Below are 25,658 nucleotides of genomic sequence, written 5' to 3' on the forward strand. Positions count from 1 at the left end.
CTGTGAGCCTGTGTAACTCTGTGGGCCTGTGTGAGCCTGTGAGCCTGTGTAACTCTGTGAGCCTGTGTGAGCCTGTATAACTCTGTGAGCCTGTGTAACTCTGTGGGCCTGTGTGAGCCTGTGTGAGCCTGTGAGCCTGTGTAACTCTGTGAGCCTGTGTGAGCCTGTATAACTCTGTGAGCCTGTGTAACTTTGTGAGCCTGTGTGAGCCTCTGAGCCTGTGTAACTCTGTGAGCCTGTGTGAGCCTGTGAGCCTGTGTAACTCTGTGAGCCTGTGTAACTCTGTGAGCCTGTGTGAGCCTGTGTGAGCCTGTGTAACTCTGTGAGCCTGTGTAACTCTGTGAGCCTGTGTGAGCCTGTGTGAGCCTGTGTAACTCTGTGAGCCTGTGTAACTCTGTAAGCCTGTGTGAGCCTGTAGGCCTGTGTAACTCTGTGAGCCTTTGTGAGCCTGTGTAACTCTGTGAGCCTGTGTAACTCTGTGAGCCTGTGCGAGCCTGTGAGCCTGTGTAACTCTGTGAGCCTGTGTGAGCCTGTGAGCCTGTGTAACTCTGTGAGCCTGTGTGAGCCTCTGAGCCTGTGTAACTCTGTGAGCCTGTGTGAGCCTGTGAGCCTGTGTAACTCTGTGAGCCTGTGTGAGCCTGTGAGCCTGTGTAACTCTGTGAGCCTGTGTAACTCTGTGAGCCTGTGTGAGCCTGTGTGAGCCTGTGTAACTCTGTGAGCCTGTGTAACTCTGTGAGCCTGTGTGAGCCTGTGTAACTCTGTGAGCCTGTGTAACTCTGTAAGCCTGTGTGAGCCTGTAGGCCTGTGTAACTCTGTGAGCCTGTGTAACTCTGTGAGCCTTTGTGAGCCTGTGTAACTCTGTGAGCCTGTGTAACTCTGTGAGCCTGTGCGAGCCTGTGAGCCTGTGTAACTCTGTGAGCCTGTGTAACTCTGTGAGCCTGTGTGAATCTTGTCAGTCCTTGATCCTGTGTGGGTCTCTGTGCCTGTGTGAGTCTCTGTGAGCTTGTTTGAGGCTGTGTTGTTAGCCTGTGAGCTTGTATGAGCCTTTGTGAGTCTGTGAGCCTGTGTGAGCCTGTGTGAACCTTTGTGCCTGTACGAGTCTGTGTGAGTCTGTGTTAGTCCTTGAGACTGTGAGCCTCTCTGTCTGTGTGAGTCTCTGTGGGCTTGTGTGAGCCTGTGCGTCTCTGTAAGTCTGTGTGAGTCTGTGTGAGTCTGCATGAGCCTGTGAGTCTGTGATTCTGTGTGAACCTGTGAGCCTGTGTAATTCCCTGTGAGTCTGTGTGAGCTTGTGTGAGTCTGTGTTCTTGTGTGTGTGCCTGTTGAGCCTGTGAGTTGTGCAAGTTGTGAGTCTGTGTGAGTCTGTGTTCCTGTGTCAGTCTGTGGGCCTGTGTGGGCCTGTGCGGGCCTGTGCGGGCCTGTGTCAGTCTGTAGGCCTGTGCGGGCCTGTGTGGGCCTCTGTCAGTCTGTAGGCCTGTGTGGGCCTGTGTGGGCCTGTGTGGGCCTGTGTGAGCCTGTGCAGGCCTGTGCGGGCCTGTGTGGCCTTCTGACCCGGGGCGGTTGAGCATGTTCTTCCAGCCCTTTGATTCTCTGAAACCTGTGTGTGTGTGAGGTTGTGTGAGTGCATATGTCTGTGTGACTCTGTGTGTGACCCTCTGAAAGTGTGCCAGTGGCTGGCAGGGTACCTTTGTGTGTGTGTCTGTGTTTGTGTGTCAAGGTGCATCAGGGTGTCTGTTTGTTCATGTGAACATGTTTACCTGAGAGGCCCCATGTGCCTGTGTGTGTGTTTGTGCCCGTGGGGTCTGTGGGTATATCTCTATGTCAACACCTCTTTGTGTATCCTGTAGTTTGAGTTTCTGAGTGTGTTTACATTTCTGTGTGTCTCTGTGTCTGCCTGTGTCTGTGTCTCTCTACGTGTCTCTCTGTATCTCTGTGTCTCTGTGGGTCTCTGTTTGTCTCTGTGCCTCTACGTGTGTCACTGTGTCTCTGTGCATTCTGTGTCTCTGTGTGTGTCCATTTGTGTGTCTGTGTGCCTGTGTGAGTCTGCATGGCCATGTTTGTGGGAGACTGTGTGTGTAAGGAGGGGCCACCCAGTGACCCCCGTCACTCAGGCCACACCCTGGGGGCTCTCCCAGGGCCCCCTCCCTCAGTTGACAAGTCTTCCCTGGTGGGCCTGGGCCTGGCTGGGGAGGTGGGTGCAGGCACAGGCCTGGACCCTGGCAGATGTGGGCACCCACAGGTGCTCCTCGCCACGGTCACCACACCCTCGCTGGCCCTCCGGGGTCTCAGTCTGCAGGACGATGGGACCAGAGGCCTCTTGTGTGTGGGGTCTCACGGGGCCTCCATGAGGCAGAGTGTGCAGGTTGACCGTGGAGTGGGCAGCCCCTGTTCTGGGCACAGCAGGGACAAAGGTTTGGTGGCAGGATGGGCCACGAGGGGCCGTGAGGCCGGAGCTGTGGGCTGGGTGGGACCAGGTCCTGGGCCAGGGACCTCGTCCCTGGCTGGCCTGCACAGCCTACTTCCCAGAGTGCTGGGCTCTGTGGGGCTGTGCCTGGTCCCTCCCGTCCATGGGACCCCCTCCTCCAGGCAGGCCTCTGGGAAGCGGCCTGGGTGCCTGGGCACTCTGGCCCGGCCATGGCACGGGCTTGGCCACCTGGGGGGAGGGGTGCCCAGGACGTGGGGAGAGGATGGTCAGGAACCTTCCCCGCCAGCTGGCCCAGCTGGGCCCCCTCCCTGCCGTCAACAATGCAAATGCCCTGGGGTCCTGGCTCTGCTCTTTCAGTCTCAGGGCAGTGGGGCTTTCCCCCCGGGGCCCCACCTGCTCTGTGGCTCAACCTTGGCCCGTTTTTAGAAACATTTGCAAGTGTGTTTGTGCTCTGTGTGGGGCGGGGGTGGGGCCGCAGCCAGCACCCTCGGGGCTTGTTTCTCAGACTGGGCTGGGGGAGGGGCACCCACATCCAGCCTCCCCAGCGGGGCAGTGAGGGTCCCGGCAGGACCCCGGGCAGCGTGTGGAGCTCAGGCCTGGGCCGTGGCCTTGGCAGGGAAGCCCCTGAGGCTAAGCCTCCCACCTGGGTGTGGCCCACGGCTCTGCCAGAGGGAACCTTCCAGAACCACTGTCTCCCTGGGCCAAGGGGACAGATAGAAAGTGAGGCTCAGTGACAGCAGGCCCCGGCTGCACACTCACATCCCATGCGTGTGCACACACACACACCAACACACATGTGCGCACACACTTGGCCCCAGCACTGGCTGCCCAGGGGTCCTCAGACGCAGGTGATGAGGTCTGCTCCTCGCCTGGGCTCTGTGTGGCAGTGCGGTCCCCTCACCATGGCCTCATGACTCTGACCTTGGTGCTGACCAGGGAGGCTGGAGAGGCCAAGGTGCCCGCTCGGCCAGCTTTCTCTGACCCCAAGTGCAAACCTCAGGGCCCACAATCCACTTGTGTGCGTGTGAGTGTAAACATGTTGGTGAGCACGCAAATGTGTGAAGGCGCATGGCGTGAGCATGACCTGCAAGTGTAGTGTGTGTAGATCTGTATAGTATGTAGGTGTGCACAGGTGTGAGGGTGTGCACAGGCGTGTGTAGATGTGTGTGGGTGTGCACAGGCGTGTGCAGATGTGTGTAGGTGTGTACAGGTGTGCAGTGGAGGCTCCTGGCCAGCTCCCCCCCTCACCTTCCAGGCCTGGTTCATTGTCACCCCCAGGACAAGACCTCTGTCTCTCCTCCGGGTCCCTGCGTGCCCCTCAGCCCCCTGGGGGCAGTGACAGGGCTGGGTGGGGGGCCAGGCAGGGTGTGGCCTGTGCCACAGAGGAGACGTGCATTTATGATGTGAGCACCGTGCTGAACAATGGCTGGGGTGTCCTGGGGCAGGTGTGGCGCACAGCCCTGTGCTAGGGCCTGTGTGCCTGTGCATGTGTGTGTCAGAAGGCTGGGGCTTGTGGAATTACCCAGCTCCAAGCTGGCCTGGGCAGAGCCCCCAGACTCCCGGCCCCAAACAGAGGCTCCCACCCGAGGAGGGGGGGGTGGCGAGTGGGGGGCCGAGGAGACCCTTGGGGTCGGGGCCTGGCCGGGACTGGGTGGGCGCCCCGTGACTCGGCCTTGGGGGGAAGTGGGGGCCTCAGGGCAGGTGTCCCGTGAATACACGCTCACCCAACTCACATACACACAGAGAAGCACACTGAGAGACACACACACTGAACACAACACCCACACCCGCTACACACCCACAAACAAAATACAGACACACAACACCTGAACTCTCACTCCCCCTCCCCCCACACACCCAGAGCACACTGACACACTCACACACACAGGATGAACATATAGACACCCACACCCACACTCACACACCTACACCCACACTCACACACTCACACCCACACTCACACTCACACATTCACACCCACACTCACACTCACACACTCACACCCACACACTCCTCCCTCCAGGCCCTTGGGGCTCAGGGAGCCCCACTGAGGCTCACTCAGGCCCGGCCACTTCCTTTGGGGCCGAGAACCTGCCCAGGTGTCTGCATCCACCGGCCCCACCGCTCACCCGCCATGTGCCCCCGTCCTGCCTCGGGGGTCCCATCTGGGAGGTGGGCACATGCCCTCCGCTCGGGGAAGGCCCCGCACACACACAGTGCAGGAGCCCAGGGGCACAGGTCAGCTGGCAGCTGGGAGCGGCCCAGTGAGCCCTGGGTCAGAGCCGGGGGCCTGAGTGCAGGTGGGGGCAGAGCTGCTCGGGGACCCACCTGCACCTCCGGGGTCCGACCGCTGAGGTCTCTGGGATCCCCTCGGCCCTCCACCCTGTGTGCTGGCACTGTGCTTGCCAGGGCAGGCCTCCAGGCCTCGGGGAGAAACCCACAGGCCTGTCTGGGCCCTGAGCACGGGGCTGGCAGAAGGGCCAGCGCCCAGGGGAGCCGGGAGGTGCTGGGACCCCGGGGCACTGGGACCCCAGCCCCGGGGCTCAGTCCTGGGGCTGGTGCAGGGCCCCGCTCGAGGGGCTGACAGCCAGGGGCTCTGGGCCGGCTGCCCTTGGAGCCGGTGCTCAGAAGCCAGCAGAGCGGGGCGGCCAGCACTGCTCAGCCTGAAGACAACGGTGACGCTGCGAGGCCGACAGCACAGGGGGCTGGGGGCAACTTCCGGATGGCGGGGGTGCCCCGCAGGGGCCTGTGCGGGCCCGTGTCCGTGGGAGCGTCTGGCCGAGGCTCATCCCGCCCTGGCCCAGGAGCAGCCGGGGGGGATGGGGAATGAGGGCAGCGGAGCAGCGAGGTGGGGGCAACAGGGCCGGGTGGGGGGCGGGGGGGGGGCGGTTTGCTCTGACTGAGCCCAGCTGCAGGGTGTGACCTGCTGGGACCCTGTCCCTCTAGCTGCCATGGAGAAGGGACCCAGGTCCAGGCAGAGGCAGGGACATGGGATGGGGGCCTCATTTCACGGAGGGTTCAAGGAGGTCTCCCACTTCTCCAGCCCATCACGTGTTAGCTGGGAACCCTCTGGAAGGAGCGGCGCCCTCAGCGACTGTCTGGCGATCGCAGGGCATAAGGCGCCCTTGAATTATTCACCAGTTTTCAGTCCCTGGAGTCAGAGGGCCCGTGTGGAGCCAGCACTGGGGCCCCTGTGCCCACATGAGCGCGGCCTACAGGTTCTCCCCCAGCCACGCGGCCTCCTCGGCCACCACCCAAGATGCCAGCCAGGCCACCAAGGCCAGGAGGCCTTCCCCCGCTCCTGCCCCCCTTGCCGAGGCCAGTACCAGCTTCTCGCAGGCACCTCCCGCCAGTGGGCCGGTGACACCGCGGCCACCCAGGCGTGGGCCCTGGCCGCTGTCCTTCAAACACCAGTGGTGGGGTCTGGGCTCCCTCCCACCATCCTGGGCCCCTAGGTGCCGCGTCCTAGCTGGCCAAGGGCACAAGCGGCCGAGCAGGCCTCTGAGTCTCACATTTTCCTCTGGGGAGGGACCTGCCTGCGGGGCTGCCGGGGGCTTCCCTGGGGGTCCAGGCTGCGCGCTCAGCGCTGCGCTGGCAGGGCCGTTGGCGGGCTGGGGGCTGCCTCGTCAGGGTCTCTGGGCCCCGAGGCCAGGCCGTGACCTGGGCCCGCTTCCCCCCACCCCCGCTCCCCCCAGGCAGGTGTGAGGCCGGCTCAGTTTCTCCCCAGGTTACTCATTTGGGGCAAACTTGGCCCCAGAGGGTACATGCAAATGGCTGTTTGTTCCACACCGAAAAACAAGTCTCTCAGCCTCTGAGGATGTTTCCGAAATAGCTTGTGCTGACCACCCACCTGCAGCTCCAGCCACCGCCCCCCACCCCCAGTGTGGCAGGTTGGCCTAGGCCTCAGGAATCGGGGTGCCTTGTGCCCCCTCCCACAGGGCAGAGCCCACCGGGCCCACCCTGGGTCAGTGACTGCCCTGCGCATGGCGATCTAGTGAACTACAATTGTTCTCAGCTTGCTTGCATCTTTGTGACCCTGGTCCCCCACGGGCGACCCACAGGCCCCAACACTGGGGGGAGGGTAATGGGGATCGGGAGGGGGCAGAGGAGAGGGACCCTTGTGGTCCAGACGCTGGCCACCCTACTGGCCTGGCAGTCCCCACTTGAGAGCCCAGGATGACGAGGACCCACAGGGCCAGGGAGCTGGCCTGAGGCCACACACAAGCCTGTGGGACCCCAGGGTGGCCACGGCACCCGAGTCCCGTCCACCTGTCCCTCCCATGACCCTGCCCTGCCCCGTCCTCATCCTACGGTCCACACCCGTCTCCACTGGAGCCTCTGTCTCCGTCGCTCTCTGACTCTCCCCCGTCCCCTTCTCCTGACACCCAGGTCTCTCCCTGTCTCTGTCTCTCTCTGGTTCTCTCTCTGTCTCTCTGTATTTCTCTTTGTTTCTGTCTCTCTCTTTCTCTCTGTGTGTCTCTCTATCTCTGTCTCTCTCTGTTTTTATGTCCTATGTCTATTTCTTTCTCTCTGTCTGTCTCTCTGTGTCTGTCTGTCTATCTCTGTCTCTCTCTGTGTCTCTCCGTGTATCTCTTTGTCTCTGTTTCTGTCTCTTGTTCTCTCTCTGTCTCTCTGTATCTTTCTATCTCTGTGTCTCTCTGTCTCTGTGTGTGTGTCTTTCTCTCCCGCTCCCTCTCTCTGTGTGTCTGTTTCTGTGTGTCTCTGTCTCTCTCCCGCTGTCTGTCTCTCTATGTCTTTATCTCTGTCTCTCTCCCCCTCTGTTCATCTCTGTCTCTCCCTCTCTGTCTCTCTCTCTGTGTCTCTCTATCTCTCTGTGTCTCTGTCTTTCTGTGTCTCTGTCTCTTTCTCTCCTTCTGTCTCTTGTTCTCTCTCTATCTCTATGTTTCCATGTCTCTCTGTCTCTGTCCCTCTCCGTCTATGTCTCTGTCTGTCTATCTCTCTGTCTCTCTGTGTCTCTTCTATGTCTCTTTCTCTCTCTGTTTCTGTCTCTTGTTCCCTATCTCTCCATCTCTATGTCCCCTCTTCCTCTGTCTCTGTCTCTCCCCCTCTGTCCATCTCTGTCTCCCCATCTGCATTTCTCCCTGTCTTGAGCTGGTGCATAAGGGGAGGACGTGAGAACCTGCACCCACTCCTGAGTGATCTGTGCTCCATGATCTTCAGGCAGTAGATGAGGGAGCTTCTCCTTTTGGAAGGTTCCAGCTGACCCATGAAGAAGGGACAGAAGGGGTGGGAGCCCCCATCTGTGATCTCTAATGAAACACAGTCCCAAGGCCAGCGGCGGACAGGGCTACCCTCTGGAGTTTGCGGCTCTGGCAGGCGAGGCTGGGGCCAGGCTGGGCAGTGATGGTCACGGCACCGACGCCCACACCCGCGGCTCCAGAGGGTTCCCCCGGAGGGCCCGAGGGTCCGAGGAGCTGGAGTGGCCCTGACACCCGGACCCATGCCCGGGGCCACAGGACAGTGGCAAGGGTCCAAGCGGGACCACCAAGGATGCAGGACTCAGTGTGGGAGACTTTGAGTGGCCGGGGTGACACTGAGAAGTTAGGACCCACCAGAGCCTCCGGTCCTTGGAGACTCGGGCTGAGGTTTACAGGTGAGACGTGGGCTGTCAGGGCCTGCGGTCAGGTGGACAAGCCTGAACGCACCCCGACCCAGGCCCCTCGCCTTCCTCAGCAAGGGTTTTCAGATGGACCCTGGAAAGTGCTGAGCAACACGGGGAGCGGGCAGAGGGACACAGACACATGTGTGATGTTGACACACGTGCAATGGCAGGCCTGCCGAGACAACTCTCCTGGCTGCCGTGTGTGTTTGAAATACCTCTAATCGGCAGAGTCGAAATGCTCCTCTCTGCCAACACACTCCCTCCCAGTCCTGCCACCCCTCACCCCAGGGCTCCCCACCTCCAACTGGACCCCCACCTGGACCCCCAGCCCCGAGCCCCTGACGCTCCCACCTGGACACTCAGCCGTCACCCTGAGGCCCCCGCCCCGCCTCAGACCCCAGGTCCCGAGCCCCTGACGCTCCCACCTGGACACTCAGCCGTCACCCTGAGGCCCCCGCCCCGCCTCAGACCCCAGGTCTGTCACCTGGACACTCAGCCGTCACCCTGAGGCCCCCGCCCCGACTCAGACCCCAGGTCTGTCACCTGGACACTCAGCCGTCACCCTGAGGCCCCGCCTCAGACCCCAGGTCTGTCACCTGGACACTCAGCCGTCACCCTGAGGCCCCGCCTCAGACCCCAGGTCTGTCACCTGGACACTCAGCCGTCACCCTGAGGCCCCGCCTCAGACCCCAGGTCTGTCACCTGGACACTCAGCCGTCACCCTGAGGCCCCGCCTCAGACCCCAGGTCTGTCACCTGGACACTCAGCCGTCACCCTGAGGCCCCGCCTCAGACCCCAGGTCTGTCACCTGGACACTCAGCCGTCACCCTGAGGCCCCGCCTCAGACCCCAGGTCTGTTCTGCACGCAGCAGCCGCCCTGCAGCTGGGCTCAGTCAGAGCAAACCGCCCCCCCCCGCCCCCCACCCGGCCCTGTTGCCCCCACCTCGCTGCTCCGCTGCCCTCATTCCCCATCCCCCCCGGCTGCTCCTGGGCCAGGGCGGGATGAGCCTCGGCCAGACGCTCCCACGGACACGGGCCCGCACAGGCCCCTGCGGGGCACCCCCGCCATCCGGAAGTTGCCCCCAGCCCCCTGTGCTGTCGGCCTCGCAGCGTCACCGTTGTCTTCAGGCTGAGCAGTGCTGGCCGCCCCGCTCTGCTGGCTTCTGAGCACCGGCTCCAAGGGCAGCCGGCCCAGAGCCCCTGGCTGTCAGCCCCTCGAGCGGGGCCCTGCACCAGCCCCAGGACTGAGCCCCGGGGCTGGGGTCCCAGTGCCCCGGGGTCCCAGCACCTCCCGGCTCCCCTGGGCTCTGGCCCTTCTGCCAGCCCCGTGCTCAGGGCCCAGACAGGCCTGTGGGTTTCTCCCCGAGGCCTGGAGGCCTGCCCTGGCAAGCACAGTGCCAGCACACAGGGTGGAGGGCCGAGGGGATCCCAGAGACCTTGGGGGTCGGATCCCGGAGGTGCAGGTGGGTTCCCGAGCCTCTCTGCCCCCACCTGCACTCAGGCCCCCGGTTCTGACCCAGGGCTCACTCGGCCGCTCCCAGCTGCCAGCTGACCTGTGCCCCTGGGCTCCTGCACCGTGTGTGTGCGGGGCCTTCCCCGAGCGGAGGGCATGTGCCCACCTCCCAGATGGGACCCCCGAGGCAGGACGGGGGCACATGGCGGGTGAGCGGTGGGGCTGGTGGATGCAGATACCTGGGCAGGTTCTCGGCCCCAAAGGAAGTGGCCGGGCCTGAGTGAGCCTCAGTGGGGCTCCCTGAGCCCCAAGGGCCTGGAGGGAGGAGTGTGGGTGTGAGTGTGTGAGTGTGAGTGTGGGTGTGGGTGTGACTGTGAGTGTGTGTGAGTGTGATTGTGTGGGTGTGGGTGTGAGTGTGTGTGAGTGTGGGTGTGAGTGTGAGTGTGGGTGTGGGGTGAGGAGGTCTGTGTGGTCAGGGGCTCTCCTGTACACGTGTCTCTGTCGGCAGCAGGGTGCGAGTGTGTGAGGGGCTTGCACGGATGCCTGTGCCCACCTCACGGCCCTTTCTGTCTCTCTGCGTCTCTTTATCTCCTTGATCTGTCCTCTCTGCCTCCCTGCATCTCCGTGTTTCTCTCTCTGTCCAGGTCTCATGTTTCCCCCTGTCTCTGTCTCTCCCAGCCCTGTCCCTGTCGCTGACCCTGGTGCTGTCTCCCTTTGCTGATCCCTCCACGTCCCTGCGTGTGGGACGTGGGTCCTGCCGTGAGCCCTGTGGGCTGTTCCTGGCCCATGGCCCGGGGGGAAGCTGCTGGGGTCCCAGGGTGGTGCCTGCAGCCTGCCCCCAGCTGTGGGGCCTGGCATAGGGGAAGAGGAGGGACAGGGTGCATGGGGCTCGGGGCCAGGCGAAGTCATTGCTGGACCCCACGACGCCAGCCTGGCATAGGGGAAGAGGAGGGACAGGGTGCATGGGGCTCGGGGCCAGGCGAAGTCATTGCTGGACCCCACGACGTCAGCCTGGCATAGGGGAAGAGGAGGGACAGGGTGCATGGGGCTCGGGGCCAGGCGAAGTCATTGCTGGACCCCACGACGCCAGCTCCCCATCTGGGCCTGGCTCTGTCGCGGGCTCAGCCAACATGGGAGCGACACCCTGAAGGGTCCTGTAGCTGGCAAGAGCCCCGATGGTCCAACCTGGCTGGATGCCAGAATAACCTGTGCAGACCCTGGTAGAACCTAGGCTGACCCTGGCCTGACCCTGGCTGACTGTGGGTTGACCCTGATTGACCTTGAGTTGACCCTAGCTGACCCTGGCTGACTCTGAGCTGACCCTGTTGACACTGCTCAACCTGGCAGAGCCAGGTTGAACTTTGCCTAATCCTGGCTGACCCTGGACTGACCCTAGTTACACTGGCTGATCCTAGGCTGACGTTGGCTATTCAGGGTGATCCCAGCTGACCTTGTGAAGATCCTGGCTGACCCTAGGCTGATGTGGGCTGGTACGGGGTGGGGGCTAGGGCCCTCTGCAGGTCTCGGGAAACTCACTGCTCCCAAAGGGCTCTCCTGGGCTTTGGCCACTTGCCAGGCCCCAGGCCCAAGTGGCTAGGTCTCTGTTTTGGGACATGATTCTCAGAACAGCAGTCTGGCTGGGACACCTGGGCTAGCCTGTGCTCGCAATGACTCAGCCTCCCCATAGAGCTATTTTGGGTGTTTCAGCAGGTGATGAGGTGCAGGAGGCTTGAGAAGAAAAACAAGAGAACACAAACACCATTGCATCCCCCATCCTGCCTACACTCCTGCACCCAAGCCCTCCCCTTCTGGTAACTGTGTGCCTGGTGACCCCCATGGACTGGGGTCTGGCTCATGCAGCCTGGGCCCTGGGCCAATTTTCTTTCCATGAAGTTGGCCTGGCATCTACAAACACCTAAGGGTAAGGGAAGGGATGAAGCCAGGTGATGAGGCATCACCTCATTCTCCATCCAGTGCTCAGACCAAGAGGGTCTTGGGGCCCCTGGGAGGCTCTCCTTCCTCTGTGTGAGTGACTTCTTATGAGGGTCAGGACTCAGGACCATGGGGTGGGAAAAGGACTCAGGATCTAAGATAAAGTGATGAAGCCAAAGAACGAGGGCTCCAGGATGAATGGACAGAATGTGAGGGCCTGGCTGAGAGAGGAGAGGGCACAGTTTTTAGGACCAGGGCCCCGTGATCAGGACCAGGCTCAGTGAACAGGACCAGGACTCAGTGATCAAGACCAGGTCCAGTATCAGGACCTGGCCCAGTGATCAGGATCAGCCTCAGTGATCAGGACCAGGGATCAGTGATCAGGACCAGGGCCCAGTGATCAGGAGCAGGGCCCAGTGATCAGGACCAGGGCCCAGTGATCAGGACCAGGGATCAGTGATCAGGACCAGGGCCCAGTGATCAGGACCAGGGCTCAGTGATCAGGACCAGGGCCCAGTGATCAGGACCAGGGCCCATTGATCAGGACCAGGGCTCAGGGCTCAGTGATCAGGACCAGGGCCCAGTGATCAGGACCAGGGCTCAGTGATCAGGACCAGGGCCCAGTGATCAGGACCAGGGATCAGTGATCAGGACCAGGGCCCAGTGATCAGGACCAGGGCCCAGTGATCAGGACCAGGGATCAGTGATTAGGACCAGGGCCCAGTGATCAGGACCAGGGATCAGTGATCAGGACCAGGGCTCAGTGATCAGGACCAGGGCCCAGTGATCAGGACCAGGGCCCAGTGATCAGGACCAGGGCTCAGTGATCAGGACCAGGGCCCATTGATCAGGACCAGGGCTCAGGGCTCAGTGATCAGGACCAGGGCCCAGTGATCAGGACCAGGGCTCAGTGATCAGGACCAGGGCCCAGTGATCAGGACCAGGGCTCAGTGATCAGGACCAGGGCCCAGTGATCAGGACCAGGGATCAGTGATCAGGACCAGGGATCAGTGATCAGGACCAGGGCTCAGTGATCAGGACCAGGGATCAGTGATCAGGACCAGGGCGCAGTGAATAGGACCAGGGCCCAGTGATCAGGACCAGGGCTCAGTGATCAGGACCAGGGCTCAGAGATCAGGACCAGGGCCCAGTGATCAGGACCAGGGCCCAGTGATCAACACCAGGGATCAGTGATCAGGACCAGGGCCCAGTGATCAGGACCAGGTCTCAGTGATCAGGACCAGGGATCAGTGATCAGGACCAGGGATCAGTGATCATTATCAGGGCCCAGTGCTCAGGACCAGGGCTCAGTGATCAGGACCAGGGCCCAGTGATCAGGAGCAGGGCCCAGTGATCAGGACCAAGGCTCAGTGATCAGGACCAGGGATCAGTGATCAGGACCAGGGCCCAGTGATCAGGACCAGGGCCCAGTGATCAGGACCGGGGATCAGTGGTCAGGACTGGGACTCAGTGATCAGGACCGGGGATCAGTGGCCAGGACCAGGACTCAGTGATCAGGACCAGGGATCAGTGATCAGGATCAGGGCCCAGTAATCAGGACCAGGGCTCAGTGATCAGGACCAGGTCCCAGTGATCAGGAGCAGGGCCCAGTGATCAGGACCAGGGCCCAGTGATCAACACCAGGGATCAGTGATCAGGACCAGGGCCCAGTGATCAGGACCAGGTCTCAGTGATCAGGACCAGGGATCAGTGATCAGGACCAGGGATCAGTGATCATTATCAGGGCCCAGTGCTCAGGACCAGGGCTCAGTGATCAGGACCAGGGCCCAGTGATCAGGAGCAGGGCCCAGTGATCAGGACCAGGGCTCAGTGATCAGGACCAGGGATCAGTGATCAGGACCAGGGCCCAGTGATCAGGAGCAGGGCCCAGTGATCAGGACCAGGGCCCAGTGATCAGGACCGGGGATCAGTGGTCAGGACTGGGGCTCAGTGATCAGGATCGGGGATCAGTGGCCAGGACCAGGACTCAGTGATCAGGACCAGGGATCAGTGATCAGGATCAGGGCCCAGTGCTCAGGACCAGGGCTCAGTGATCAGGACCAGGGCCCAGTGATCAGGAGCAGGGCCCAGTGATCAGGACCGGGGATCAGTGATCAGGACCGGGGATCAGTGATCAGGACCAGGGATCAGTGATAAGGACCAGGGATCAGTGATCAGAACCAGGGCTCAGTGATCAGGACCAGGACCCAGTGATCAGGAGCAGGGCCCAGTGATCAGGAGCAGGGTCCAGTGATCAGGACTGGGGATCAGTGATCAGGACCAGGACTCAGTGATCAGGACCAGGGATCAGTGATCAGGACCAGGGCCCAGTGATCAGGACCCGGGCCCAGTGATCAACACCAGGGATCAGTGATCAGGACCAGGGCCCAGTGATCAGGACCAGGGCTCAGTGAACAGGACCAGGGATCAGTGATCAGGACAGGGCCCAGTGATCATCATCAGGGCCCAGTGCTCAGGACCAGGGCTCAGTGATCAGGACCAGGGCCCAGTGATCAGGAGCAGAGCCCAGTGATCAGGACCGGGGATCAGTGATCAGGACTGGGACTCAGTGTTCAGGACCGGGGATCTGTGACCAGGACCAGGACTCAGTGATCAGGACCAGGGATCAGTGATCAGGATCAGGGCCCAGTGATCAGGACCAGGGCCCAGTGATCAGGACCAGGGCCCGGTGATCAGGACCAGGGCTCGGTGATCAGGACCAGGGAACAGTGATCAGGACCGGGGATCAGTGATCAGGACCGGAGATCAGTGATCAGGACCGGGGATCAGTGATCAGGACCGGAGATCAGTGATCAGGACCAGGGCCCAGTGATCAGGACCAGGGCCCAGTGATCAGGACCAGGGATCAGTGATCAGGACCAGGGCTCAGTGATCAGGACCAGGACTCAGTGATCAGGACCAGGCCCCAGTGATCAGGACCAGGGCCCAGTGATCAGGACCAGGGTTCAGTGATCAGGACCAGGGCCCAGTGAATAGGACCAGGGCCCAGTGATCAGGACCAGGGCTCAGTGATCAGGACCAGGGCCCAGTGATCAGGACCAGGGATCAGTGATCAGGACCAGGGCCCAGTGATCAGGAGCAGGGCCCAGTGATCAGGACCGGGGATCAGTGATCAGGACCGGGGATCAGTGATCAGGACCAGGGATCAGTGATAAGGACCAGGGATCAGTGATCAGGACCAGGGCTCAGTGATCAGGACCAGGACCCAGTGATCAGGAGCAGGGCCCAGTGATCAGGAGCAGGGTCCAGTGATCAGGACTGGGGATCAGTGATCAGGACCAGGACTCAGTGATCAGGACCAGGGATCAGTGATCAGGACCAGGGCCCAGTGATCAGGACCCGGGCCCAGTGATCAACACCAGGGATCAGTGATCAGGACCAGGGCCCAGTGATCAGGACCAGGGCTCAGTGAACAGGACCAGGGATCAGTGATCAGGACAGGGCCCAGTGATCATCATCAGGGCCCAGTGCTCAGGACCAGGGCTCAGTGATCAGGACCAGGGCCCAGTGATCAGGAGCAGAGCCCAGTGATCAGGACCGGGGATCAGTGATCAGGACTGGGACTCAGTGTTCAGGACCGGGGATCTGTGACCAGGACCAGGACTCAGTGATCAGGACCAGGGATCAGTGATCAGGATCAGGGCCCAGTGATCAGGACCAGGGCCCAGTGATCAGGACCAGGGCCCGGTGATCAGGACCAGGGCTCGGTGATCAGGACCAGGGAACAGTGATCAGGACCGGGGATCAGTGATCAGGACCGGAGATCAGTGATCAGGACCGGGGATCAGTGATCAGGACCGGAGATCAGTGATCAGGACCAGGGCCCAGTGATCAGGACCAGGGATCAGTGATCAGGACCAGGGATCAGTGATCAGGACCGGGGCTCAGTGATCAGGACCAGGGATCAGTGATCAGGACCAGGGCCCAGTGATCAGGACCAGGGATCAGTGATCAGGACCAGGGCCCAGTGATCAGGACCGGGGCTCAGTGATCAGGACCAGGGATCAGTAATCAGGACCAGGGCCCAGTGATCAGGAGCAGGGCCCAGTGATCAGGACCAGGGCCCAGTGATCAGGACCGGGGATCAGTGATCAGGACTGGGACTCAGTGATCAGGACCGGGGATCAGTGGCCAGGACCAGGACTCAGTGATCAGGACCAGGGATCAGTGATCAGGATCAGGGCCCAGTGCTCAGGACCAGGGCTCAGTGATCAGGACCAGGGCCCAGTGATCAGGAGCAGGGCCCAGTGATCAGGAGCAGGGCCCAGTGATCAGGACCAGGGATCAGTGATTAGGACCAGGGCCCAGTGATCAGGACCAGGGATCAGTGATCAGGACCAGGGCCCAGTGATCAGGACCAGGGCCCAGTGATCAGGACCAGGGCTCAGTGATCAGGACCAGGGCCCAGTGATCAGGACCAGGGATCAGTGATCAGGACCAGGGCCCAGTGATCAGGACCAGGGCTCAGTGATCAGGACCAGGGCCCAATGATCAGGACCAGGGCTCATTGATCAGGACCAGGGCTCAGGGCTCAGTGATCAGGACCAGGGCCCAGTGATCAGGACCAGGGCTCAGTGATCAGGACCAGGGCCCAGTGATCAGGACCAGGGCTCAGTGATCAGGACCAGGGCCCAGTGATCAGAACCAGGGATCAGTGATCAGGACCAGGGATCAGTGATCAGGACCAGGGCCCAGTGATCAGGACCAGGGCCCAGTGATCAGGACCAGGGATCAGTGATTAGGACCAGGGCCCAGTGATCAGGACCAGGGCTCAGTGATCAGGACCAGGGCCCAGTGATCAGGACCAGGGCCTAGTGATCAGGACCAGGGATCAGTGATCAGGACCAGGGCCCAGTGATCAGGACCAGGGCTCAGTGATCAGGACCAGGGCCCAGTGATCAGGACCAGGGCCCATTGATCAGGACCAGGGCTCAGGGCTCAGTGATCAGGACCAGGGCCCAGTGATCAGGACCAGGGCTCAGTGATCAGGACCAGGGCCCAGTGATCAGGACCAGGGCTCAGTGATCAGGACCAGGGCCCAGTGATCAGGACCAGGGATCAGTGATCAGGACCAGGGATCAGTGATCAGGACCAGGGCTCAGTGATCAGGACCAGGGATCAGTGATCAGGACCAGGGCCCAGTGAATAGGACCAGGGCCCAGTGATCAGGACCAGGGCTCAGTGATCAGGACCAGGGCTCAGAGATCAGGACCAGGGCCCAGTGATCAGGACCAGGGCCCAGTGATCAACACCAGGGATCAGTGATCAGGACCAGGGCCCAGTGATCAGGACCAGGTCTCAGTGATCAGGACCAGGGATCGGTGATCAGGACCAGGGATCAGTGATCATTATCAGGGCCCAGTGCTCAGGACCAGGGCTCAGTGATCAGGACCAGGGCCCAGTGATCAGGAGCAGGGCCCAGTGATCAGGACCAAGGCTCAGTGATCAGGACCAGGGATCAGTGATCAGGACCAGGGCCCAGTGATCAGGACCAGGGCCCAGTGATCAGGACCAGGGATCAGTGGTCAGGACTGGGACTCAGTGATCAGGACCGGGGATCAGTGGCCAGGACCAGGACTCAGTGAACAGGACCAGGGATCAGTGATCAGGATCAGGGCCCAGTGATCAGGACCAGGGCTCAGTGATCAGGACCAGGGCCCAGTGATCAGGAGCAGGGCCCAGTGATCAGGACCAGGGCCCAGTGATCAGGACCAGGGCTCAGTGATCAGGACCAGGGATCAGTGATCAGGACCAGGGCCCAGTGATCAGGAGCAGGGCCCAGTGATCAACACCAGGGATCAGTGATCAGGACCAGGGCTCAGTGATCAGGACCAGGGCCCAGTGATCAGGAGCAGAGCCCAGTGATCAGGACTGGGGATCAGTGATCAGGACTGGGACTCAGTGTTCAGGACCGGGCATCTGTGACCAGGACCAGGACTCAGTGATCAGGACCAGGGATCAGTGATCAGGATCAGGGCCCATTGATCAGGACCAGGGCCCAGTGATCAGGACCAGGGCCCGGTGATCAGGACCAGGGCTCGGTGATCAGGACCAGGGAACAGTGATCAGGACCGGGGATCAGTGATCAGGACCGGAGATCAGTGATCAGGACCGGAGATCAGTGATCAGGACCAGGGCCCAGTGATCAGGACCAGGGATCAGTGATCAGGACCAGGGCCCAGTGATCAGGACCAGGGCTCAGTGATCAGGACCAGGGATCAGTGATCAGGACCAGGCCCCAGTGATCAGGACCAGGGCCCAGTGATCAGGACCAGGGATCAGTGATCAGGACCAGGGCCCAGTGAATAGGACCAGGGCCCAGTGATCAGGACCAGGGCTCAGTGATCAGGACCAAGGCCCAGTGATCAGGAGCAGGGCCCAGTGATCAGGACCAGGGCCCAGTGATCAGGACCGGGGATCAGTGATCAGGACTGGGACTCAGTGATCAGGACTGGGGATCAGTGGCCAGGACCAGGACTCAGTGATCAGGACCAGGGATCAGTGATCAGGATCAGGGCCCAGTGCTCAGGACCAGGGCTCAGTGATCAGGACCAGGGCCCAGTGATCAGGAGCAGGGCCCAGTGATCAGGACCGGGGCCCAGTGATCAGGACCGGGGATCAGTGATCAGGACTGAGACTCAGTGATCAGGACCAGGGCCCAGTGATCAGGACCAGGGCCCAGTGATCAGGACCAGGGCCCGGTGATCAGGACCAGGGCTCGGTGATCAGGACCAGGGAACAGTGATCAGGACCAGGGATCAGTGATCAGGACCGGAGATCAGTGATCAGGACCGGAGATCAGTGATCAGGATCAGGGCCCAGTGATCAGGACCAGGGATCAGTGATCATTATCAGGGCCCAGTGCTCAGGACCAGGGCTCAGTGATCAGGACCAGGGATCAGTGATCAGGACCAGGGCCCAGTGATCAGGAGCAGGGCCCAGTGATCAGGACCAGGGCCCAGTGATCAGGACCGGGGATCAGTGATCAGGACTGGGACTCAGTGATCAGGACTGGGGATCAGTGGCCAGGACCAGGACTCAGTGATCAGGCCCAGGGATCAGTGATCAGGATCAGGGCCCAGTGCTCAGGACCAGGGCCCAGTGATCAGGACCAGGGCCCAGTGATCAGGAGCAGGGCCCAGTGATCAGGACCGGGGCCCAGTGATCAGGACCGGGGATCAGTGATCAGGACTGGGACTCAGTGATCAGGACCAGGGCCCAGTGATCAGGACCAGGGCCCAGTGATCAGGATCAGGGATCAGTGATCAGGACCAGGGCTCAGTGATCAGGACCAGGGCCCAGTGATCAGGACCAGGACTCAGTGATCAGGACCAGGACTCAGTGATCTGGATCAGGGATATGGGTGTAGTTATTGTGAGAGGTCTTGCTTTGTATTCTCTTTTGTGAAGCCCGGCTCTTGCCTTGAGCCTGCAAGACCACAGGAGCAGCTGATGAGTTCTAGGCAAGGGGACCCCATCCATTCCCCTGAGACCCTGCCTTGGGCCATGGGGCAGGCATCCTTGTCTCCAGAGCCTCTGCCCCTCTCCTCCCCTTCCCCTCATTCAGAGTTTGAGAACTTCTGCCTTTGGGATCATTTATTGCACCAGGAAGGCCTTTGTGGGTGCGCGCATGGCTTCTGAGCAGTGCTGAGTTCTGGTGTCCAGCTGGGCTCTCAGGAGGCTCCTCAAGTTCCCTCCCTGCAAACACAAGAGGTGTCCGGGCCTGGGGGAACTCCAGAGGCGGGTAGAGTCCTTGCCAGTGCTCCTTTCCCACCATGGCCTGGCTCCCACAGACTGGATGGAATCCAGTGGCAGCCGCACCCAGGGAATCTGATGCCCTGACACTGCTGGGCCACATCCGTGCTCTGCCCCCAGGCCTGCCAAGTCCTCAGTGTCTGTGGGGGGACCGCCTCTCTGTAGGCCAGACCCCCATCAGGAGGGACAGGGGAGCTCTGTTGGAGCCGGGCACTCCTGCCCCCCTCAGCCAACTGCTCGGCCCCCTCGCCTCCCACCTGTGCCTGGCTGGCTCCTGCTCAGTACTGGGGGCCCTCTCGGCTGTCAGGCGGGCCCCGGATGCTCGTCATGGTCAGCGCCGTGCTGTAGAAGAGGCTCAGCAGGAAGAGGGTGAGCAGGGTAATGGTGGTGGGCCACAGGCTGGCTTCCAGGCTGTCCTCCTCGGGGCCCTCCCGCAGCATGTCCAGCACCAGCCAGGGCAGCGGGTCCTGGTGATCTGTAAGACACGGAGGGTCTGCCAGGCCCGGGTCTGCGTGAGTGGGGGCCGAGCCAGTGCCCTCCCCACCCGGAGCTCTCAGGGTGGGGACGCTGGCAGTGTGGGTGCCCTGTCTCAGGTCTGAGGCTGCCTCCTGGAGGGCGAGAGAGCAGGTGCCCAGGGAAGGGGCTGGACCTTGCAGCTCTTGAGGCACCCTCAGGACTCCTATCTCTGGGGGTCTCAGGGCACCTCAGAGAGAGAGAGACATGGCAGGGCAGGAGGGTGGGCACTGTCTCTGCTGCGCCAAGGAGAACTCAAGCCCCAGGCCTCCTGGATCCCAGCCCTACTTGTGCACTCAGCAAGCCCTTAGCAAGCCCTTGCTGTTGGACCTTCTTGGCCTGGGCCCCTGATGGGACCAGAGAAGATCAGACATGCCCACCCTCAGGGTGCTCCAGGTCGAGACAAAGATCTGGGTCTGTGGTTCATTGTGCCAAGGGCCAGATGGACAAGACCAAGGGGCTCTGTTGCTGTCCCAGGAAGTGGCTGATAAGCTACGAGGAGCACGAGAAAGGCCCAGGTGAGAGCCACCAGCACAGGCAACCTTGCTGTCTCCAGGGTCCCAGGGCATAGACCTCCCATGTTCAGTGGGATTTGGACCAGCTTGTTATATGCTGACACATCCAATCATTCATCCATTCGTCCATCCATCCATCCATGTAACGATTCAATTACCTACCCATCTATCCATCCGTGCATCTGCTCATTCATCCATCCACCTGTCCACTCACCCATCCATCCATTCATTCATCCATCCACCCCCATCTGTCCATCTGTCCATCCATCCACTTCTCTGTCCTTCCATCTGTCCATCTGTTCATCCATCTGTCTCTTCGACCATCCGTTCATCCATCCATCCATCCATCCATCCGTCCATCCACCCATCCATCCACCTGTCTGTCCATCTTTCCATCCATCATATGTCCTGTGACCCATCCACCTGTCTGTGCTGTCCGTCTGCTGGCTCTACCCTCATCTACTGTCTCTTCCTCCTCCCCATCTCTTTAGAAAGCTCCTCCTGAGGGCAGGTCCTGGTCCCTTGGTGGCTGAACCACCTTCTCTGTGGCAGCACTTCCCCAATTAATCCATTGCTCCCCCCATTGCCCTTTGGTGACTGGACCCTTGAGAGGGGAGCAGTGGCTCGGGTGGGCAGGGGTCCCCACCCCACCTTGGCCCTGGAAGCAGAGAGAGGCAGCCAGAAAGCTAGGTCCCCTGGGAAGGCCCAGCAGGTGTCTAAACAAGAGCAGGGGCCCCGCTGCCCCCTTGTGGGAGCCCTGGTGCAGGTGTCCCACGGTGGTCATGGGACTGTCCTTCTAGGTTCGGTCTCCCTGAACTTCCCTCCTGCCAGGAGCTCCAAGCAGAAGCTGTCTAGGGGCCCTGGGTGAGAGCTGTGTCTTCTGACCCCTCACCACCCCTGCCCCCCACCCCATCTATGGTTTGGGGCTCAGGAATGCATGGGAGACTTGGATTTGGGGACCAAGTGGGGAGCAGGTGATGCCTGAGAGGGGTCTCTCCAATCGATCCCTGAACTGTGCCCAGCTGGGTACACAGGGAGGCCTGAGGTCTGGAGGGACCTGGGGCAGCAGGTCTGGGCCTGGGGAAAACCCTCTGGGGGCTTGGGCGGGGACTGCTCTTGCCTTCCTGGAGCTGGTTCTGGGCTGTCAACTTCCTGCACCTGCAGGGCTCAGACGTGTGTGTGTGTGTGTGTGTGTGTGTGTGTGTGTGTGTGTGTGTGTATGCGCGCACGCGTGCGACCATGAACACATATGAGAGTACGTGTGCATGTGTGTGTGCGCCCCTGTGTACACGTGCAGAGCAGTGGGATGTGGGGTGGGGAAGGCTGTACCCAGGCGGGGTGGCCCCCTTTCCGTGCGGTCAGTGGGGCCGTCCTGACCTTCTGTGCGCTGCGCCCACAGAGGGCCCCTGGAATCCAACCCTCTTCCCTCGCCGCTCCTCCTGTGAGCCCCCCTCTGCATGGTGGCAACAGCCTCTTCTCTGGCCGCCAGGCTCCCCTCTGCCTCGCTCATGCCTCCCGGCTGCCCCTAGAGGCAGTTTCCTGAAATACAAGTGACCAAGTCACCTGCCCCTGGGAACTTTCGTGGGGCCACCGTTCTCAGGACCCATGAGGCTGTGCGTGCCTCGCAAATCTCAGGCCCAGTTCGACCCTCACGCCTGTGCTCACACTCGTGCACGGCCATGAACGCACGTCCAGTGTCAGGCTGAGGGGAAACCAAGGCCTAGAGAAAGTCGGGGCAGTGGCTGCTCTTTCCTCCTGGGTCCTGCCCCCTCCTGGTGTGTGCAGACCCCGAGCACGGACAGATAGGCAGCCGGAGGGAAGCGCAGAGCTGCTTCAGGCGAGCATGGAGTTTATTCAAGGGGCGGGTGGGGCGGGGGCACGGCTCAGTAGCAGACGCCGTCCACCTCCGACATGACCACGGACACGTTCACGTGGGTGGGTTTACCCGCCAGGCGGTCGATGGTCTTCTGGGTGAAGGCCAGGGGCAGGGCCTCGTGGCCCACCATGCAGGAGAAGGACTCCCCCTGCTTCCAGGCCTCGGCGTCCACGCGCAGCACGCTGGTCACGGCGAAGGTGGGGACGCTCTGGCTGTGCTCGGGCAGGGAGCTCCAGGTCAGGTACTTCTCGCGGGGCAGCTCCTGGTTCCCCTGCAGCCACCGCACCAGCACATCCTTGGGGCTGAAACCTCGCACCAGGCACGTCAGTGTCACCAGCTCGTTGAGGGCCAGCTCCTCCGACGGCGGCGGCAGCAGGTGGACCTGTGGCCGGAACGTGTTCCCTGGAGGGCAGAGAGCAGGGTCAGGGGTCTGGGCAGGGAAGAAGGTGCCCCCTGCCCCCTGGGCACCCCGTGTGGGGGTGGGTGGGAGCTGGAGGGCGGGGTGGGCTCAGGAGTGCACCTCGTGCACCGTGGAGTGCCCAGCCGCCCACTCGCGGGTCAGGGCCCACCTGAGGGTTTCTTGATGGTGGCGGTTAGCGGGTTCTTGGACTCGGGGTGGGTGGCAGTGCAGGAGAAGGACTGTCCGTTTTTCCAGGGATCGGTGCAGCGCGGCAGGACACTGGACACGCTGAAGCAGCCGCAGAGGTCAGGCTTGTGCAGCTCCTGGATGGCATTCTTCCCACCTGTCGGGTTCCAGGTGAAGGTGGCGTCCTTGGGGTCTCTCAGGCCACTCAGCGTACACGTGAGGCTGGCATTGGAGCCCAGGAGCAGGTCCTCAAGGGCCGGTGGGTGCAGGGACAGGCTGACCTTGCACACAACTGGACACGACATAAGTGGATGCGGCGTAACTGGAGCTGAAAGGGAAGCCAGAGCAGGTCAGCGAGCCCCTCCGCCCGCCTCCCTGGCCTCCAGCCCCAGCCCAGGCCCCTCTTGGCCACCCGCCGGGCACTCAGCCACCTCTGTCTGAGGGGAGTGCCCCCAGGGATGCAGTCAGGGAGCTGGGTCAGGGGGGCACCATGGGGGCCCCGCCCCAGCCCGCCCTCTGACCTTTGCAGGACACGTCCACGGCCTGGCTGGGTTTGGAGAGGTGCTGCACTTGGCATTTCACAGACTTGCTGTCTGGGCACTGGTCGGCCGGCACGGTCAGCTGGCTGCTCATGGTGTACAGGCCCCCAGCCTGAGCAGGGGGGAAGTTCCTGATGGACACGTCCCTGCCGCTCTGGCTCCAGGTGACCTTCAGTGGCTCTGACGGGAAGAAGCCCTGGACCAGGCAGGCGATGACCACCTGCCCGTCTGAGTTGGCACTCCTGAGGCTCAGTGGGAAGAGTCTGGGGCTGGTTTCAGTCACTGAAACACAAGGTGTGCTGTGAGATGGCAGCCTTCGCGCTGACCAGACGCCCGACACAGCCCCATGAGGGCAGGACGATGCCCGCCTTTCCTTTACACACAGAGAGTTAGTGACTGCCCCGAGGTCGCGCAGCTTGTACGCGGTGCACCCGGGGCCAGCAGCGGTCACCTGAGTTCAGCTGAGCCATTTCTGAACGCGCTCCTTGGGGCTCTGAGCACGTGGGCCACACGCGCTCCTCAGACGTGGGCCCTGGCTGTTGCACGCGGCTCCCCCACCGGCCAGCTGAGTCTGCGGGTGCTGTCGGAGCCTCAGCTGCCCTCTGTGCAATGGGCGCGGTCATGCCCTTCCCCAGCGTGTGCGGTATCGTGAGAAATGGGCCCAGGGAGAGGGCAGAGAAAAGCCAGAGCAGCCTGGGCTTGAAGCTGAGTCTGCATGGGGGCCAGTTTGTTTGTCCTGGGGCTCAAGCTGGGGAGCAGAGGGGGCCTGAGACTTCTATGTCACCCCTCCCACTTCCTGGGTAAAAGTCCCAGTCCAACCACCTCCCCCTACAAAGCCGCCCCCCCCCCATCCTCCTAAACTAGCAGCTGACTCCCATGGACTGTGGGTATCTTGAGGCTGGAGGCCCAGTTCCAAATCAGTCCTTCTGGGCTGCCCCCTGGACAGCTGGGCTACAGAGGGCATGGTCTGCCCTGGTCCTTTCACAGTTCCCTTCCGGTCAACTGGTGACGGGAGCGGGGAACATCACAGTTGCACCCTGAGGCTGCACGGCCCTTGTGTGCCCCCAAGAAACATGGGGGGCTGTCTGGCTGGAAACCAGGGCTCTGGGTATGATCCATGCTCAACCCACTGTCTCCTGTTCACCTCAGGCACTAGCCCAGTCCACCCCAGTTCAGCCCAGCCCAGCCCAGCTCAGCCCAGCTCAGCCCAGCTCAGCCCAGCTCAGCTCATGTCAACCCAGCTCAGCCTAGTTCAGCCGAGCTCGGCCCAGCTCAACTCAGTTCAAACCATCTCAACCCAGTTCAGCCCAGCCCAGCTCAGACCAGCCTAGCTCAGCCCAGTTCAGCCCAGCTCAGCCCATCCACCTCAGGCCAGTTCAGCCCAGTTCAGCCCAGCTCAGCCCAGCTCAGCCCAGCTCAACCCAGCTAAGCCCAGCTCAGCTCAGCTCAGCCCAGCTCAACTCAGCTCAGCCCAGCTCAGCTCAATCCAGTTCAGCCCAGCTCAGCCCAGTTCAGCCCAGCTCAGCTCAGCTCAACCCAGCTCAGCCCAGCTCAGCCCAGCTCAGCTCAGCTCAGCCCAGCTCAGCTCAGCTCAACCCAGTTCAGCTCAGCTCAACCCAGCTCAGGCCAGTTCAGCCCATTTCAGCACAGCTAAGCCCAGCCCAGCTCAGGCCAATTCAGCCCAGTTCAGCTCAGCTCAACCCAGTTCAGCCCAGCTCAATCCAGTTCAACCCAGCTCAGTTCAGCTCAGCTCAGCTCAGCCCAGCTCAGCCCAGCTCAGCTCAACCCAGTTCAGCTCAGCTCAGCCCAGCTCAGGCCAGTTCAGCCCATTTCAGCACAGTTAAGCCCAGCCCAGCTCAGGCCAATTCAGCCCAGTTCAGCTCAGCTCAACCCAGTTCAGCCCAGCTCAACCCAGTTCAGCCCAGCTCAGCCCAGCTCAATCCAGTTCAACCCAGCTCAGCTCAGCCCAGCTCAGCTCAACCCAGTTCAGCTCAGCTCAGCCCAGCTCAGGCCAGTTCAGCCCATTTCAGCACAGTTAAGCCCAGCCCAGCTCAGGCCAATTCAGCCCAGTTCAGCTCAGCTCAACCCAGTTCAGCCCAGCTCAACCCAGTTCAGCCCAGCTCAGCCCAGCTCAATCCAGTTCAACCCAGCTCAGCTCAGCCCAGCTCAGCTCAGCCCAGCTCAGCTCAACTCAACCCAGTTCAGCCCAGCTCAACCCAGTTCAGCCCAGCTCAGCCCAGCTCAATCCAGTTCAACCCAGCTCAGTTCAGTTCAGCTCAGCTCAGCCCAGCTCAGCCCAGCTCAGCTCAGCTCAGCTCAGCTCAGCTCAACCCAGTTCAGCCCAGCTCAGCCCAGCTCCACCCAGCTCAGCTCACCCCAGCTCAGCCCAGCTCAGCTCAGCTCAGCTCAACCCAGTTCAGCCCA

General features: G+C 61.7%; 1 gene segment (V, D, J or C); it reads right to left on the reverse strand.

Moving 5' to 3' along the window:
- Positions 1 to 22,094: 22,094 nt before the first annotated feature.
- LOC103016505 (Ig alpha-1 chain C region-like) lies at positions 22,095 to 23,994 on the reverse strand. The segment is given in 4 exon segments: positions 22,095 to 22,511; positions 22,679 to 23,023; positions 23,217 to 23,516; positions 23,686 to 23,994. Coding segments are annotated over 4 exon segments (1,212 nt in total).
- Between the last annotated feature and the right edge of the window lie 1,664 nt (positions 23,995 to 25,658).

Source organism: Balaenoptera acutorostrata, chromosome 3 (assembly GCF_949987535.1).
Source record: "Balaenoptera acutorostrata chromosome 3, mBalAcu1.1, whole genome shotgun sequence".
In the NCBI taxonomy this organism is placed as follows: Eukaryota; Metazoa; Chordata; class Mammalia; order Artiodactyla; family Balaenopteridae; genus Balaenoptera; species Balaenoptera acutorostrata.